This window comes from Schistocerca cancellata, chromosome 9, assembly GCF_023864275.1.
Source record: "Schistocerca cancellata isolate TAMUIC-IGC-003103 chromosome 9, iqSchCanc2.1, whole genome shotgun sequence".
NCBI lineage: Eukaryota > Metazoa > Arthropoda > Insecta > Orthoptera > Acrididae > Schistocerca > Schistocerca cancellata.
This window is the reverse complement of record NC_064634.1, coordinates 12,628,672-12,644,281: the sequence shown is the minus strand read 5'-3', so window position 1 is coordinate 12,644,281 and position 15,610 is coordinate 12,628,672. Positions and strand designations below refer to the sequence as shown.

The 15,610-nt window shown below is 45.5% G+C and overlaps 1 protein-coding gene across 1 annotated transcript in view; it reads right to left on the bottom strand.

Moving 5' to 3' along the window:
• The window catches only part of LOC126101591 (carboxypeptidase N subunit 2), a 213,005-nt gene that overhangs the window by 196,054 nt on the left and 1,341 nt on the right, over positions 1-15,610 (bottom strand). Inside the window, exon 2 of the mRNA XM_049912270.1 lies at positions 5,619-5,769. Coding sequence (XP_049768227.1) covers positions 5,619-5,674 — 56 coding nt within the window. The 5' untranslated portion in view covers positions 5,675-5,769. The remainder of the gene's footprint in view (positions 1-5,618; positions 5,770-15,610) is intronic.

Genomic DNA, 15,610 nt, shown 5'->3' with positions numbered 1-15,610 from the left:
CTTTCAATAGACTGGATCTGCCGTCAAGAAGAAACGAACAGGACGACCAAGAAGTGTGCTTGTCCAGCGAACATTGATGTTGTACGCGAGTCTGTCTTACCCCCTACGAGCCCAAGGCGAACAATTCGTAAGGGAGCAGCAGTGGTTGGAATGTCCCGAGAGAGTGTTCGCAGAATTCTTCATCTTGATTTAAAATTTCATCCGTAGAAACTACAAATGGTGGAACAACTGAAGGAGAACGGTTACCGTTTACGATTAGGATTCTGTCAACAAATGGTAACAAAAATAATGACGATGAATTTGTAAACACGTTGTGGATGTCAGATGAGGCACATTTTCATGTCACAGGTTATGTGAATAACAGAGCTATCGTTGCTGGGCAAACACAAATCCTAATTACGTTCACGAGCGCCCTTTACGCGCCAGTAAAGTGACAGTACGGGGTGTGGAGTTTCATCGCAGGGGATCATCGGGCCGTATTTTTTCGCAAATCAACAGGGAAACACAACAGTGAATGCCGACTGTTACGTGGAGATGTTACGAATTTTCGTTACACCTGAATTGAACAACTTTCCAAACGATAATGTTGGAAGCTGAAGAAGTGAATTGAAATTTGTGCTGCGGTTGGGGCTCGTTTATCGTAGATAAATTAGAGACTTAAATGTCTCAGCGAAAATTTAATTTAAGCTCTATACGATCACACCTAATACAGCACTTTACCCATGACGTCCAATGCAAGGGTTCTATTCCAGTGTCGGAGAGCCCTGGTAATAGTGACAATATAAGGCGAGATGTGAATTAGTGTTTGTCTTGGGGAGGTACTTGGGTTGGATAGTTCGTGCAGCTATGTTTACGTTAATGCTTTGGTGGTGTAATAGTCAGCATATTTGCCTAATATCCGAGAAGACCCGGGTTCGAGTCCCAGCCACAGCGTAGATTTTAACTGGTTGGATAGTTCGTGCAGCTATGTTTACGTTAATGCTTTGGTGGTGTAATAGTCAGCATATTTGCCTAATATCCGAGAAGACCCGGGTTCGAGTCCCAGCCACAGCGTAGATTTTAACTCACATGTTCAACTTTCAAAGTTATCGTAGATAAATTAGAGACTTAATGTCTTAAGCCGTCGGCACACGGGCCGTGCATCCGAGCGTTGAGCGTGCCGAGTTTCTGACGTCATAGCGTGGAGTAGCACGCTCGGCAGTCTTTCCGAACGTGCAGAGCAGTATCTGGCATGTCAGATATTCTGAGCGTGCGTCTGAGCGTTAACCAATGAGATGGCACAGCGCCACCTACGTTACAAGCACGCCGTCTCCCTTCAGTACAGAGTTGTGAGGCGCCATATTGGCATTCGTTTCAAGCCTCCATATGTATATATATGCCGCTTCTGAGCACCAGCAAATTGAGAATCACTGGAAAACCCGTTTTTAGTTGTGTGATTCGATCCAATAAAATAATGTGAAACATCATATTCGAAGCCAAAGAATTATTTAACTTGCGTATTATGAGAGTAGGCTGTTTGAAGGCAGCGACACACTGAAGATCCACCCAAAACGCATTGTTCTTGGTACAATTTGTTATAATTAAATTTCTATTAGTAACATAATTACCTGCGATTAAGGTTTTTAGTAACGGTGAGATACTATGATTAGACCTGGAAGCAGTGATGTTGGTTTAGCGTAATGAATAGCGTCACTGACCTACACTGAGTTGTTTTGTTGGGGCGGTGGTTCGCGTCCTGACAGAGCCAATTTCTTTTTTTTTTCCTGCCATTCGCGTTTTTATTAGGTTCTGATACTGTATTATTAGTTTAATATAAATATAGACTATAATATTTGATGTTATGTATATACAAGTTAACCTTATTTTGAGGGGTGACTATGCTCGATTGGCTTAATCTAAAGGACAGCTTGCGCTACTTGTATAAAGATATTTTGCCCCTTCTTCTTTTACGGCTCGTAATTGACATGTTGCTAAGATTCTGATACTGGGTAGGAACAGTGATCAAGTAAGACTGACCTTGGTGTTTTACTAAAATGTGGGAATGATGAAATAATGTTTATGTTATGCGGAGAATTGTTCCAGATTTGTAACGCAGTGTTTGTAATGGAACTTTTATAAGCCTGTGTCCTTATTGATTGGACATGGTACTTTCCTTTTCGTGGACGATGGAGGAAGCGTGCGTTTTAATAGAGCCAACGTGGGAATTTTACCCGCGCCCGTTGAGTAAACAGTGTGATTTACGAACTAGAAACATCCCTCGACTGTCGCTGGAGTGCGATGTGATCGCGTGTACCACGTTGGAGCCCACGTACCGTGTGCACAAGGCGCATCTTCCTGAGCGTTCAGCAGCACGTTGAACTCGGCACGCTCAACGTTAACGTTCGACAGCACGGTCCGTGTGCCGAGGGCTTTAGGGAAAATTTAACGTTGAAGAAGGCTGGTTTCAATAGAAGGGAGCGACATCACACACTGCACGGCAATCACTGGCATATGTGCGAGAATTGTTTGGGAACCGTGTGATCTCACGATTCGGTGACATTCCCTGGCGCCCTAGATCGCCAGAGTTATCCCTTCGTGGTTTTTTTTTTTTTTTTTTTTTTTTTTTTTTGTGGGGCTACGACTCGACCGAGAACCCTGGATGAGTTAGAACAGAGAATTGGGGTGCAATTCACGGTACCCCAGCTGAGATGTCGCATCGGTCAATGAGGAATCTCGACAGCAAATTTCACGAATGTATTCGTACAGGAGGACGCCACTTAAACGACGTAATTTTTTGAAAAAATGATAAATGCCATCAGTGTTTGTTAAATGGCAAAATTTTAAGGTGTAAGGAGTAAGGGGTCCGTAGGCCCTTACTATAACTTTGCACTCGGAACAGGTCGATAGGGCGAACAATCGATTGTGACATGTTGCGAGAGCGAGTGTCGAGATGCGCTAGAGTGATTGGCGAGAATGGTGTGTCTGGGGGGGACATTATTGGAATACAGGGTTTTTAACCGAGAAGGGTGTCACCATCGCCGTGGTTAGACCCCTAAATTATAAATAAATACCGGGAAAGTGATGAAGTATCTTTATAAAACTGATCAGTGACGTTCCTAGTGCCAATATTTAGTTTCGCGTCTACCGGGCCGGCCTAACCTTGGATTGCAGTGTCGGATGCAGAGATGGATTAGCGTGTGACGATAATGGCAAATGAAGGAAGCCTGTACTGAGATTAGGCGTAATTAGATATGTGCGACGAAGCCATTGGCTGACTCCTTTTTGTGTTTTGAGAAGAATATAAGTTCGTAATTAGTAAAACTGTCTGATTTGATCCATTATAAATGGTTTTTGAAAGCCTGCGACTGTAGATATAATAGGTTTGTTTATAAGTAAATAAATCTTCTGCTACCAGTCACGATTTTTTCTTTATTTTACTATTCGCACGACGCGTTTCGAGAAATAATTCCCATTTTCAAGTGCGTTTTTTATGTGTGTTAAGCCATTTCTTTTGATGTTGTCAGTGTGTGTGAGTCTGCTTCATTTTGTTGACTTTTACTGTAATACATAAGAAACGCGATTTTTAGTTGGGTATCAATTTTTTCTGTGAGGTTAGTGGATAAATTGTTCTCAAACTTTAGTGACTAACCTCACAGAAAGAATTGATACCCAACTAAAAAATCGCGTTTCTTATGTATTACAGTAAAAGTCAACAAAATGAAGCGACTCACACACACTGACAACATCAAAAGAAATGGCTTAACAGACATAAAAAACGCACTTGAAAATGGGAATTATTTCTCGAAACGCGTCGTGCAAATAGTAAAATAAAGAAAAAATCGTGAGTGGTAGCAGAAGATTTATTAATTTATAAACAAACCTAGTAAAACTGTGTTCGTGTTCCTTATTACCATACATCCAGTATTATACACTCCTGGAAATGGAAAAAAAGAACACATTGACACCGGTGTGTCAGACCCACCATACTTGCTCTGGACACTGCGAGAGGGCTGTACAAGCAATGATCACACGCACGGCACAGCGGACACACCAGGAACCGCGGTGTTGGCCGTCGAATGGCGCTAGCTGCGCAGCATTTGTGCACCGCCGCCGTCAGTGTCAGCCAGTTTGCCGTGGCATACGGAGCTCCATCGCAGTCTTTAACACTGGTAGCATGCCGCGACAGCGTGGACGTGAACCGTATGTGCAGTTGACGGACTTTGAGCGAGGGTGTATAGTGGGCATGCGCGAGGCCGGGTGGACGTACCGCCGAATTGCTCAACACGTGGGGCGTGAGGTCTCCACAGTACATCGATGTCGTCGCCAGTGGTCGGCGGAAGGTGCACGTGCCCGTCGACCTGGGACCGGACCGCAGCGACGCACGGATGCACGCCAAGACCGTAGGATCCTACGCAGTGCCGTAGGGGACCGCACCGCCACTTCCCAGCAAATTAGGGACACTGTTGCTCCTGGGGTATCGGCGAGGACCATTCGCAACCGTCTCCATGAAGCTGGGCTACGGTCCCGCACACCGTTAGGCCGTCTTCCGCTCACGCCCCAACATCGTGCAGCCCGCCTCCAGTGGTGTCGCGACAGGCGTGAATGGAGGGACGAATGGAGACGTGTCGTCTTCAGCGATGAGAGTCGCTTCTGCCTCGGTGCCAATGATGGTCGTATGCGTGTTTGGCGCCGTGCAGGTGAACGCCACAATCAGGACTGCATACGACCGAGGCACACAGGGCCAACACCCGGCATCATGGTGTGGGGAGCGATCTCCTACACTGGCCGTACACCACTGGTGATCGTCGAGGGGACACTGAATAGTGCACGGTACATCCAAACCGTCATCGAACCCATCGTTCTACCATTCCTAGACCGGCAAGGGAACTTGCTGTTCCAACAGGACAATGCACGTCCGCATGTATCCCGTGCCACCCAACGTGCTCTAGAAGGTGTAAGTCAACTACCCTGGCCAGCAAGATCTCCGGATCTGTCCCCCATTGAGCATGTTTGGGACTGGATGAAGCGTCGTCTCACGCGGTCTGCACGTCCAGCACGAACGCTGGTCCAAGTGAGGCGCCAGGTGGAAATGGCATGGCAAGCCGTTCCACAGGACTACATCCAGCATCTCTACGATCGTCTCCATGGGAGAATAGCAGCCTGCATTGCTGCGAAAGGTGGATATACACTGTACTAGTGCCGACATTGTGCATGCTCTGTTGCCTGTGTCTATGTGCCTGTGGTTCTGTCAGTGTGATCATGTGATGTATCTGACCCCAGGAATGTGTCAATAAAGTTTCCCCTTCCTGGGACAATGAATTCACGGTGTTCTTATTTCAATTTCCAGGAGTGTAGTATTGAAAGAGGAAGAAGTGGAAAGTAACAACTTCCTTAGCAGTCAATTCCGATTACCAGCCCCATTAGGTTCGCGGTCATTTTAATAATAAATATTGGGCTGCTATTCGATCAGATCAGGTCGGGATAAAAACGGAGGTGTTGCAAAGGTTTCAGCTACTACGAATGTAATTTCTTTCCTCGATTACTTTTACTGGACTGTGGAGATGCTGCCGTTTCTCTGTGTCACCCCGCACTGCGACGAGCGCGTCCCGCAGAGCGCGCACGCAGACAAACAGACTCACATGGCGCGGGCGTCGGTCGGCACCAGCTGCAGCGCCGGCAGCTCCCGCAGCTGCATCCGCCAGCAGCTGAGGCTCAGCGTCTCCGGGCGGCAGCGGCACGGGCCCTCGGTGCAGCGCGACCACCGCTCCGGGCCCGAGGACACCTCCCACACTGTAACAAACACTCACCACTCACCACTCACAGCTGACGTCAAGTCGCGGCCAGCCTTCACCTGTCCCCCCCCCCCCCCCCCACGAAACCAATCAGCGTTTGTGCGCGTACAGCTGGTAGAGGAATTTCACGCCCCACAGCTTTCGCGAGCGTGAAAGACTCAGTAAGATACACTATGTGATCAAAAGTATCCGGACACCTGGCAGAAAATGGCTTAAAAGTCCGTGCCGCCCCACTTCGGTACCGCTCGAATTCAATGTGGTATCGGCCAACCTTTAGCGATGACAGCTTCCACTCTCGCAGGCATACGTTCAGTCAGCTTTTTGGGGAATGGCAGCCCATTCTTCACGGAGTGCTGCACTGAGGAGAGGTATCGATGTCGATTGCTGAGGCGTGGCACGACGTCGGCGTTCCAAAACATCCCAAAGGTGTTCTATAGGATTCAGGTCAGGACTCTGCGCAGGCCAGTCCATTACAGGGAAGTTATTGCCCTGTAAGAACTCCGCCACAGGCAGTGCATTTTGAACAGGTGCTCGATCGTGTTAATAGATGCAATCGCCATCCCAGAATTTCTCTTCAACAGTGGGAAGCAAGATGGTGCTTAAAACATTAATGTAGGCCTCTTCTGTGGTAGCAAGCCCCGTCCATGAAAAACACGGCCACACAGTTACACCACCACCTCCGAATTTTACTGTTGGCACTACACACGCTGGCAGATGACGTTCACCGGGCATGCGCCACACCCACACCCTGCCATCGGATCGACACATTGTGTACCGTGATTCGTCACTCCACACAATGTTTTTCCATTTTTCAATCTCCACATCGGAAACAGCGGACCTAGGGATGTTTAGGACTGTCGAGATCTCGCGCACACACCTGTCACACAAGTGACACCCAACCACCTCGCCACGTTCGAAGTCCTTGAATTCCGCGGAGCGGTCCATTCTCCTCTTTCTCGATGTCTAATGGCTACTGAGGTCGCTGGTATGGAGTACCCGGCAGTAGGTGGCAGCACAATCCGCCTAATAAGAAAAACGTATCTTCCTGGGGGTGTCCGGATACTTTTGACCACATAGTGTTCGCCAGATATTTTCCTTTCTGGAGAGAAACGTCGCCAATCAGATACAAGGCACCTATCCAAATCACAACAGAAACTTGCAGTTGAACCAAGTAGTTGGCGGTCTCCCTGAGAAGATTAATATACCTAAACGTCAGTAGAAATTTTCACTCACCGATTCAATCTATATACATAAAATGGTATCTGTATGAGACCAGTCCCCCCACCCATGAACTATGGACCTTGCAGTTGGTGGGGAGGCTTGTGTGCCTCAGCGATACACATAGCCGTACCGTAGGTGCAACCACAACGGAGGGGTATCTGTTGAGAGGCCAGACAAACGTGTGGTTCCTGAAGAGGGGCAGCAGCCTTTTCAGTAGTTGCAGGGGCAACAGCCTGGACCATTGACTGATCTGGCCTTGTAACACTAACCAAAACGGCCTTGCTGTGCTGCTACTGCGAACGGCTTAAAGCAAGGGGAAACTACAACTGTACTTTTTCCCGAGGGCATGCAGCTTTACTGTATGGTTAAATGATGATGGCGTCCTCTTGGGTAAAATATTCCGGAGGTAAAATGGTCCCCCATTCGGATCTCCGGGCGGGGACTACTCAGGAGGACGTCGTTATCAGGAGAAAGAATACTGGCGTTCTACGGATCGGAGCGTCGAATGTCAGATCCCTTAATCGGGCAGGTGGGTTAGTAAATTTAAAAAGCGAAATGGATAGGTTAAAGTTAGATATAGTGGGAATTAGTGAAGTTCGGTGGCAGCAGGAACAAGACTTTTGGTCAGGTAAATACAGGGTTATGAATACAAAATCAAATAGGGGTAATGCAGGAGTAGGTTTACTAATGAATAAAAAAAATAGGAGTGCAGATAAGCTACTACAAACAGAATAGTGAACGCATTATTGTGGCCAAGATAGACATGAAGCCCACGCCTACTACAGTAGTACAAGTTTATATGCCAACTACCTCTGCAGACGATGAAGAAATTGATGGAATGTATGATGAGATAAGAAATTATTCAGGTAGTGAAGGGAGACGAATTTAATAGTTACGGGTGACTGGAATTCGAGAGTAGGGAAAGGAATAGAAGGAAACATAGTAAGAAATGAAAGAGGAAGCCGCCTGGTAGAATTTTGCACAGAGCATAACTTAATCATAGCTAACACTTGGTTCAAAAATCATAAAAGAAGGTTGTATACATGGAAGAATCCTGGAGACACTAGAAGATATCAGATAATGTAATGGTAAGACAGAGATTTAGGAACCAGGTTTTAAATTGTAAGACATTTCCAGGGGCAGATGTGGACTCGACCACAATCTATTGGTTATGAACTGTAGATTAAAACTGAAGAAACTGCAAAAAGGTGGGAATTTAAGGAGATGGGACCTGGATAAACTGAAAGAACCAGATGTTGTACAGAGTTTCAGGGAGAGCATAAGGGAACAATTGACAGGAATGGGGGAAAGAAATACAGTATAAGAAGAATGGGTGGCTCTGAGGGATGAAGTAGTGAAGGCAGCAGAGGATCAAGTAGGTAAAAAGACGAGGGCTAGTAGCAATCCTTCGGTAACAGAAGAAATATTGAATTTAATTGATGAAAGGAGAAAATATAAAAATGCAGTAAATGAAGCAGGCAAAAAGGAATACAAACGTCTCAAAAATGAGATCGACAGGAAGTGCAAAATGGCTAAGCAGGGATGGCTAGAGGACAAATGTAAAGATGTAGAGGCTTATCTCACTAGGGGTAAGATAGATACTGCCTACAGGAAAATTAAACAGACCTTTGGAGATAAGAGAACCACTTGTATGAACATCAAGAGCTCAGATGGAAACCCAGTTCTAAGCAAAGACGGGAAAGCAGAAAGGTGGAAGGAGTATATAGAGGGTCTATACAAGGGCGATGCACTTGAGGACAATATTATGGAAATGGAAGAGGATGTAGATGAAGATGAAATGGGAGATACGATACTGCGTGAAGAGTTTGACAGAGCACTGAAAGACCTGAGTCGAAACAAGGCCCCCGGAGTAGACAACATTCCATTCGAACTACTGACGGCCTTGGGAGAGCCAGTCCTGACAAAAGTCTACCATCTGGTGAGCAAGATGTATGAAACAGGCGAAATACCCTCAGACTTCAAGAAGAATATAATAATTCCAATCCCAAAGAAAGCAGGTGTTGACAGATGTGAAAATTACCGAACAATCAGTTTAATAAGCCACAGCTGCAAAGTACTGACACGAATTCTTTACAGACGAATGGAAAAACTAGTAGAAGCCGCCCTCGGGGAAGATCAGTTTGGATTCCGTAGAAATACTGGAACACGTGAGGCAATACTGACCTTACGACTTATCTTAGAAGAAAGATTAAGGAAAGGCAAACCTACGTTTCTAGCATTTGTAGACTTAGAGAAAGCTTTTGACAATGTTGACTGGAATACTCTCTTTCAAATTCTAAAGGTGGCAGGGGTAAAATACAGGGAGCGAAAGGTTATTTACAATTTGTACAGAAACCAGATGGCAGTTATAAGAGTCAAGGGGCATGAAAGGGAAGCAGTGGTTGGGAAGGGAGTGAGACAGGGTTGTAGTCTCTCCCCGATGTTAATCAATCTGTATATTGAGCAAGCAGTGAACGAAACAAAAGAAAAATTCGGAGTAGGTATTGAAATCCATGGAGAAGAAATAAAAACTTTGAGGTTCGCCGATGACATTGTAATTCTGTCAGAGAGAGCAAAGGACTTAGAAGAGCAGTTGAACGGAATGGACAGTGTCTTGAAAGGAGGGTATAAGATGAACATCAACAAAAGCAAAACGAGGATAATGGAATGTAGTCGAATTAAGTCGGGTGACGCTGAGGGAAGTAGATTAGGAAATGAGACACTTAAAGTACTAAAGGAGTTTTGCTATTTGGGGAGCAAAATAATTGATTATGGTCGAAGTAGAGAAGATATAAAATGTAGACTGGCAACGGCAAGGAAAGCGTTTCTGAAGAAGAGAAATTTGTTAACATCGAGTATAGATTTAAGTGTCAGGAAGTCGTTTCTGAAAGTATTTGTATGGAGTGTAGCCATGTATGGAAGTGAAACGTGGACTATAAATAGTTTGGACAAGAAGAGAATAGAAGCTTTCGAAATGTGGTGTTACAGAATAATGCTAAAGATTAGATGGGTAGATTACATAACTAATGAGGAGGTATTGAATAGAATGGGGAGAAGAGGAGTTTATGGCACAACTTGACAAGAAGAAGGGACCACTTGGTAGGACATGTTCTGAGGCATCAAGGGATCACAAATTTAGCATTGGAGAGAGATTCAGAAGGACGTAGGTTGCAGTAAATATTGGGAGATGAAGAAGCTGCATCAAACCAGTCTCAGGACTGAAGACCACAACAACAACAACAACAACAAGATACACTATGTGATCAAAAGTATCCGATCATCTGGGTTAAAATTCCGAGGCTCCCTCCATCGGTAATGCTGGAATTCAATATGGTGTCGGCCCATATGGTGTCGGCCCACCCTTAGCCTTGATGACAGCTTCCACTCTCGCAGGCATACGTTCAGTCAGGTGCTGGAAGGTTTCTTGGGGAATGGCAGCCCATTCTTCACGGAGTGCTGCACTGAGGACAGGTATCGATGTCGGTCGGTGAGGCCTGGCACAAAGTCGGCGTTCCAAAACATTCCAAAGGTGTTCTACAGGATTCAGGTCAGGACTCTGTGCAGATCAGTCTGTTACAGGGATGTTCTTATCGTGTAAACACTCCGCCACATGCAGTGATATGAACAGGTGCTCGATCGTGTTGGAACATGCAATCGCCATCCCTATATTGCTCTTTAACAGTGGGAAGCAAGATGGTGCTTAAAACATCAATGTAGGCCTCTTCTGTGGTAGCAAGCCCCCTCCATGAAAAACACGGGCACACCGTTACACCACCACCTCCGAATTTAATTGTTGCCACTACACACGCTGGCAGATGACGTACACCGGGCATTCGCCACACCCACACCCTGCCATCGTATCGCCGCGTTGTGTACCGTGATTCGTCACTCCACACAACGTTTTTCCTCTGTTCAGTCGTCCAATATTTACGCTCCTTGCATCAAGCAAGACGTCGTTTGGCATTTACTGGCGTCATGTGTGGCTTATGAGTAGCCGCTCGACCATGAAATTCAAGTTTTCTCACTTCCCGCCTAACTGTCGTAGTTCTTGCAATGGGTACTAACGCAGTTTGGAATTCATGTGTGATGGTCTGGATAGATTTCTGCCTATTACGCATTACGACCCTCTTCGACTGTCGGCGGTCTCTGTCAGTTAACAGACGAGGTCGGCCTGTACGCTTTTGTGCTGCACGCGTCCCTCCACATTTCCACTTCACTATCACATCGGAAACAGTTGACCTGGGGATGTTTAGGAGTGTGGAAATCTCGCTACAGACGTATGACACAAGTGACACCCAATCACCTGACCACGTTCGAAGTCGGTGAGTTCTGCGGAGCGTCCCATTCTGCTCTCTCACGATGTCTAATGACTACTGAGGTCGCTTATATGGAGTACCTGGCAGTAGGTGGCAGCACAGTGCACCTAATATGAAAAACGTATCTTTTTGGGTGTGTCCAGATACTTTTGATCACGTAGTGTACTTCAGATTTTCTTTTTACTTTCTGGAGAGAAACGTTGCCAATCAGTTGCAAGAGTCCTATCCAAATCACAAGAGAAACTTACGCCACTTGCAGCTGAACCAAGTATTTGGCGGTCTCCCTGAGAAAATCACCAAAGCCTGAGCAGAAATATCCACTCACCACAATAAAGTCTCTGAAATTGTGCCATTTCATTTGTATAAGTACATGAACCTGGATTTCCGGCTGGACCCCCCCTTTAGGTTTGACGCTGAGATGCTATTCCAGAACATGCAGAGCGTCGGAAATTCTGTTCGAGTATACGGAAGAATTTAAAGTAGACTGCGGCGGCAGCGTGAATTTGGATCGAGTGGGCTAGCATGCAAGCGTAACCCGTGAAGTTGTGTGAACCGCTGTGCCAAAGCGGCTAACGCACCTGCCTAGTAAGCAGAAGACACGGGTTCGACTCCCAGCCTCGTTCAAAAAAATTTCACTCGCCGCTTCAGTCTATATACATAAAACATACACAAGGATTGAAAAGAAAATTGAGGATCTAATAGATGACGGTCGGAATGAAATTTTCACTCTGCAGCGGAGTGTGCGCAGATATGAAACTTCCTAGCAGATTAAAACTGTTTGTTCGACCGGGACTCTAACTCGGGACCTTTGCCTTCCGCAGGAAAGTGCTCTACTGGTAGAGCACTTGCCCGCGAAAGGTAAAGATCCCGAGTTTTAATCTGCTAGAAAGTTTCAGATGACGATGAGTTTGGCTTTAGCAGAGGTAAAGCCACCAAAAGCAGTTCTGACGATGCAACTGATAATGGCAGGATTGATGAAAAATGAAGACACGCTCATAGCATTCGTCAACGTGGAAAAACCATTCGACAATGTAAAATGTTGCAAGATATTCGAATTTTTCAGAAAAATAGGTGTAAGCTATAGGTAAAGATGGGTAATATTCGATATGTGCAACAACCAGGAGGGAGCAATAAGACTTAATGACAAAAAACGAAGTGGTCGGATTAAAAAGAATGTAACACAGGGATGTACTATTCTTCAATCTATGCATCCAAGAAGCAATGGCGGAAATAAAAGAAGGTTCAAAAGTGAAGTCAAAATTGTAGGTGAAAGGATATCAGTGATACGATTTGTTGACGGTATTGGTATCCTTAGTGAAAGTGGAGAAGAATTACAGGAGCTGTTGAATGGAATTAATAGTCTAATGAGTGAAAAATAGGTATTGACAGAAAATCGAAGAAAAACGAAAGTAACGGGAAGTTGCAAAAATGTGAACTGCGAAAAACTTAACATCAGGATTGGTGATGAAGAAGTAGATGAAGTGCAGAAAATGTGATACCTAGGCACACGATAACCCATGACGGACGGAGCAAGGGGGACATAAGAAGCAGATTATCGCTGGCAAATAAAGCATTCCCGGCCAAGAGAAGTCTGCTAGTATCAAACTTAGACCTTAATTTGAGGAAGAAATTTCTGAGAACGTACTCTGTAGCACAACATTGCATGGTAGTGAAAAAATATCAGCTGCTCTTTTCAGACCTTGCCTTACCTCTAGTCAGTTCCAGTGGGAAGACGAGTTTTATGAGCAGGTTGAAGGTGTGGCCATGGGTAACCCATTGAGTCCTACGATTGCTAACTTTTACATGGAAGATTTCGAACAATTAGCTTTGGAAAAAGCGAGTAAGACACCATGTCGATGGTATCGATACGCGGATGATACATTTGTTGTTTGGTCACATGGCAAAAAAGCTTTAGAGGAATTCTTTTGTTATTTAAAAAATATAAATCAAAAAATCCAGTTTACCATGGAAATGGAAAAAGACAATGCAACATCCTTCTTGGGTGTTTTCGTCATGAGGCAGACTGATGGCAGCTTGAAACATAAAGTCTTTCGGAAGGTTACACATACCGACAGATACTTGCAGAAGGATTCCATCCATCATCCACAACAGAAAAGAGGTGTAATTAAAAGTATAGTGGACAGAGCTAAAAGGAATTGCACGCCGGAACACCTGGACGCCGAATTAAAACATTTAAAGCAGGCTTTTGAGAAGAATGGGTACTCTAGTAAGGAAATAAATAGAGTTTTGCGACCGAATAACAGGAGGCCTAAGGACAAGGCTAGGACACAGCGATGGAAGAACACGGTTTCTCTACCCTTCATCAAGAAAGTGACGGATCAGATCAGTAAGATTCTAAGGAAACATGACGTTCTACCGACTTTCAGTCCAACTAAGAAAATAGACCAAGCGCCGCGCGGGATTAGCCGAGCGGTCTCAGGCGCTGCAGTCATAGACAGTGTGCCTAGTCCCGGCGGAGGTTCGAGTCCTCCCACGGGCATGGGTATGTGTGTTTGTCCTTAGGATAATTTAGGTTAAGTAGTGTGTTAGCTTAGGGACTGACGACCTTAGCAGTTAAGTCAAAAATGGTTCAAATGGTTCAAATGGTTCAAATGGCTCTGAGCACTATGGGACTCAACTGCTGAGGTCATTAGTCCCCTAGAACTTAGAACTAGTTAAACCTAACTAACCTAAGGACATCACAAACATCCATGCCCGAGGCAGGATTCGAACCTGCGACCGTAGCGGTCTTGCGGTTCCAGACTGCAGCGCCTTTAACCGCACGGCCACTTCGGCCGGCTAAAAATGGTTCAAATGGCTCTGAGCACTATGGGACTCAACATCTTAGGTCATAAGTCCCCTAGAACTTAGAACTACTTAAACCTAACTAACCTAAGGACATCACACACCCATGCCCGAGGTAGGATTCGAACCTGCGACCGTAGCAGCCTCGCGGTTCCGGACTGCAGCGCCAGAACCGCACGGCCACCGCGGCCGGCGCAGTTAAGTCCCATAAGATTTCACACACATTTGAACATTTGAACAAAATAGGCCAAGCACTTTGTTCCGTTAAGAATAAACGTCCCCCTCTGGCTGCAAGTGGTGTAATAAGATTCCGTGTACGTGTGGCAAGATCTACATTGGAACTACAAACAGAAGTGTGAATACACGGTTGAAGGAACATAAAAGTCCTTGCCGACTCGGGAAAACAGACAAATCAGCCGTGGCGGAACATTTCCGGAAAGCTTTTGACACCGTTCCTCACAAGCGACTTCTAATCAAGCTGCGGGCCTATGGACTATCGTCTCAGTTGTGCGACTGGATTCGTGATTTCCTGTCAGGAAGGACGCAGTTCGTAGTAATAGACGGCAAATCATCGAGTGAAACTGAAGTGATATCAGGTGTTCCCAAGGGAAGCGTCCTGGGACTTCTGCTGTTTCTGATCTATATAAATGACCTGGGTGACAATCTGAGCAGTTCTCTTAGGTTGTTCGCAGATGATGCTGTAATTTACCGTCTGGTAAGGTCATCCGAAGACCGGTATCAGTCGCAAAGCGATTTAGAGAAGATTGTTGTATGGTGTGGCAGATGGCAGTTGATGCTAAATAACGAAAAGTGTGAGGTGATCCACATGAGTTCCAAAAGAAATCCGTTGGAATTCGATTACTCGATAAATAGTACAATTCTCAAGGCTGTCAATTCAACTAAGTACCTGGGTGTTAAAATTACGAACAACTTCAGCTGGAATGACCACATAGATAATATTGTGGGGAAGGCGAGCCAAAGGTTGCGTTTCATTGGCAGGACACTTAGAAGATGCAACAAGTCCACTAAAGAGACAGCTTACACTACACTCGTTCGTCCTCTGTTAGAAATTTGCTGCGCGGTGTGGGATCCTTACCAGGTGGGTTTGACGGAGGGCATCGAAACGGTGCAAAAAAGGGCAGCTCGTTTTGTATTATCACGTAATAGGGGAGAGAGTGTGGCAGATATGATACGCGAGTTGGGATGGAAGTCATTAAAGCAAAGACGTTTTTCGTCGCGGCGAGATCTATTTACGAAATTTCAGTCACCAACTTTCTCTTCCGAATGCGAAAATATTTTGTTGAGCCCAACCTACATAGGTAGGAATGATCATCAAAATAAAATAAGAGAAATCAGAGCTCGAACAGAAAGGTTTAGGTGTTGGTTTTTCCCGCGCGCTGTTCGGGAGTGGAATGGTAGAGAGATAGTATGATTGTGGTTCGTTGAACCCTCTGCCAAGCACTTAAATGTGAATTGCAGAGTAATCATGTAGATGTA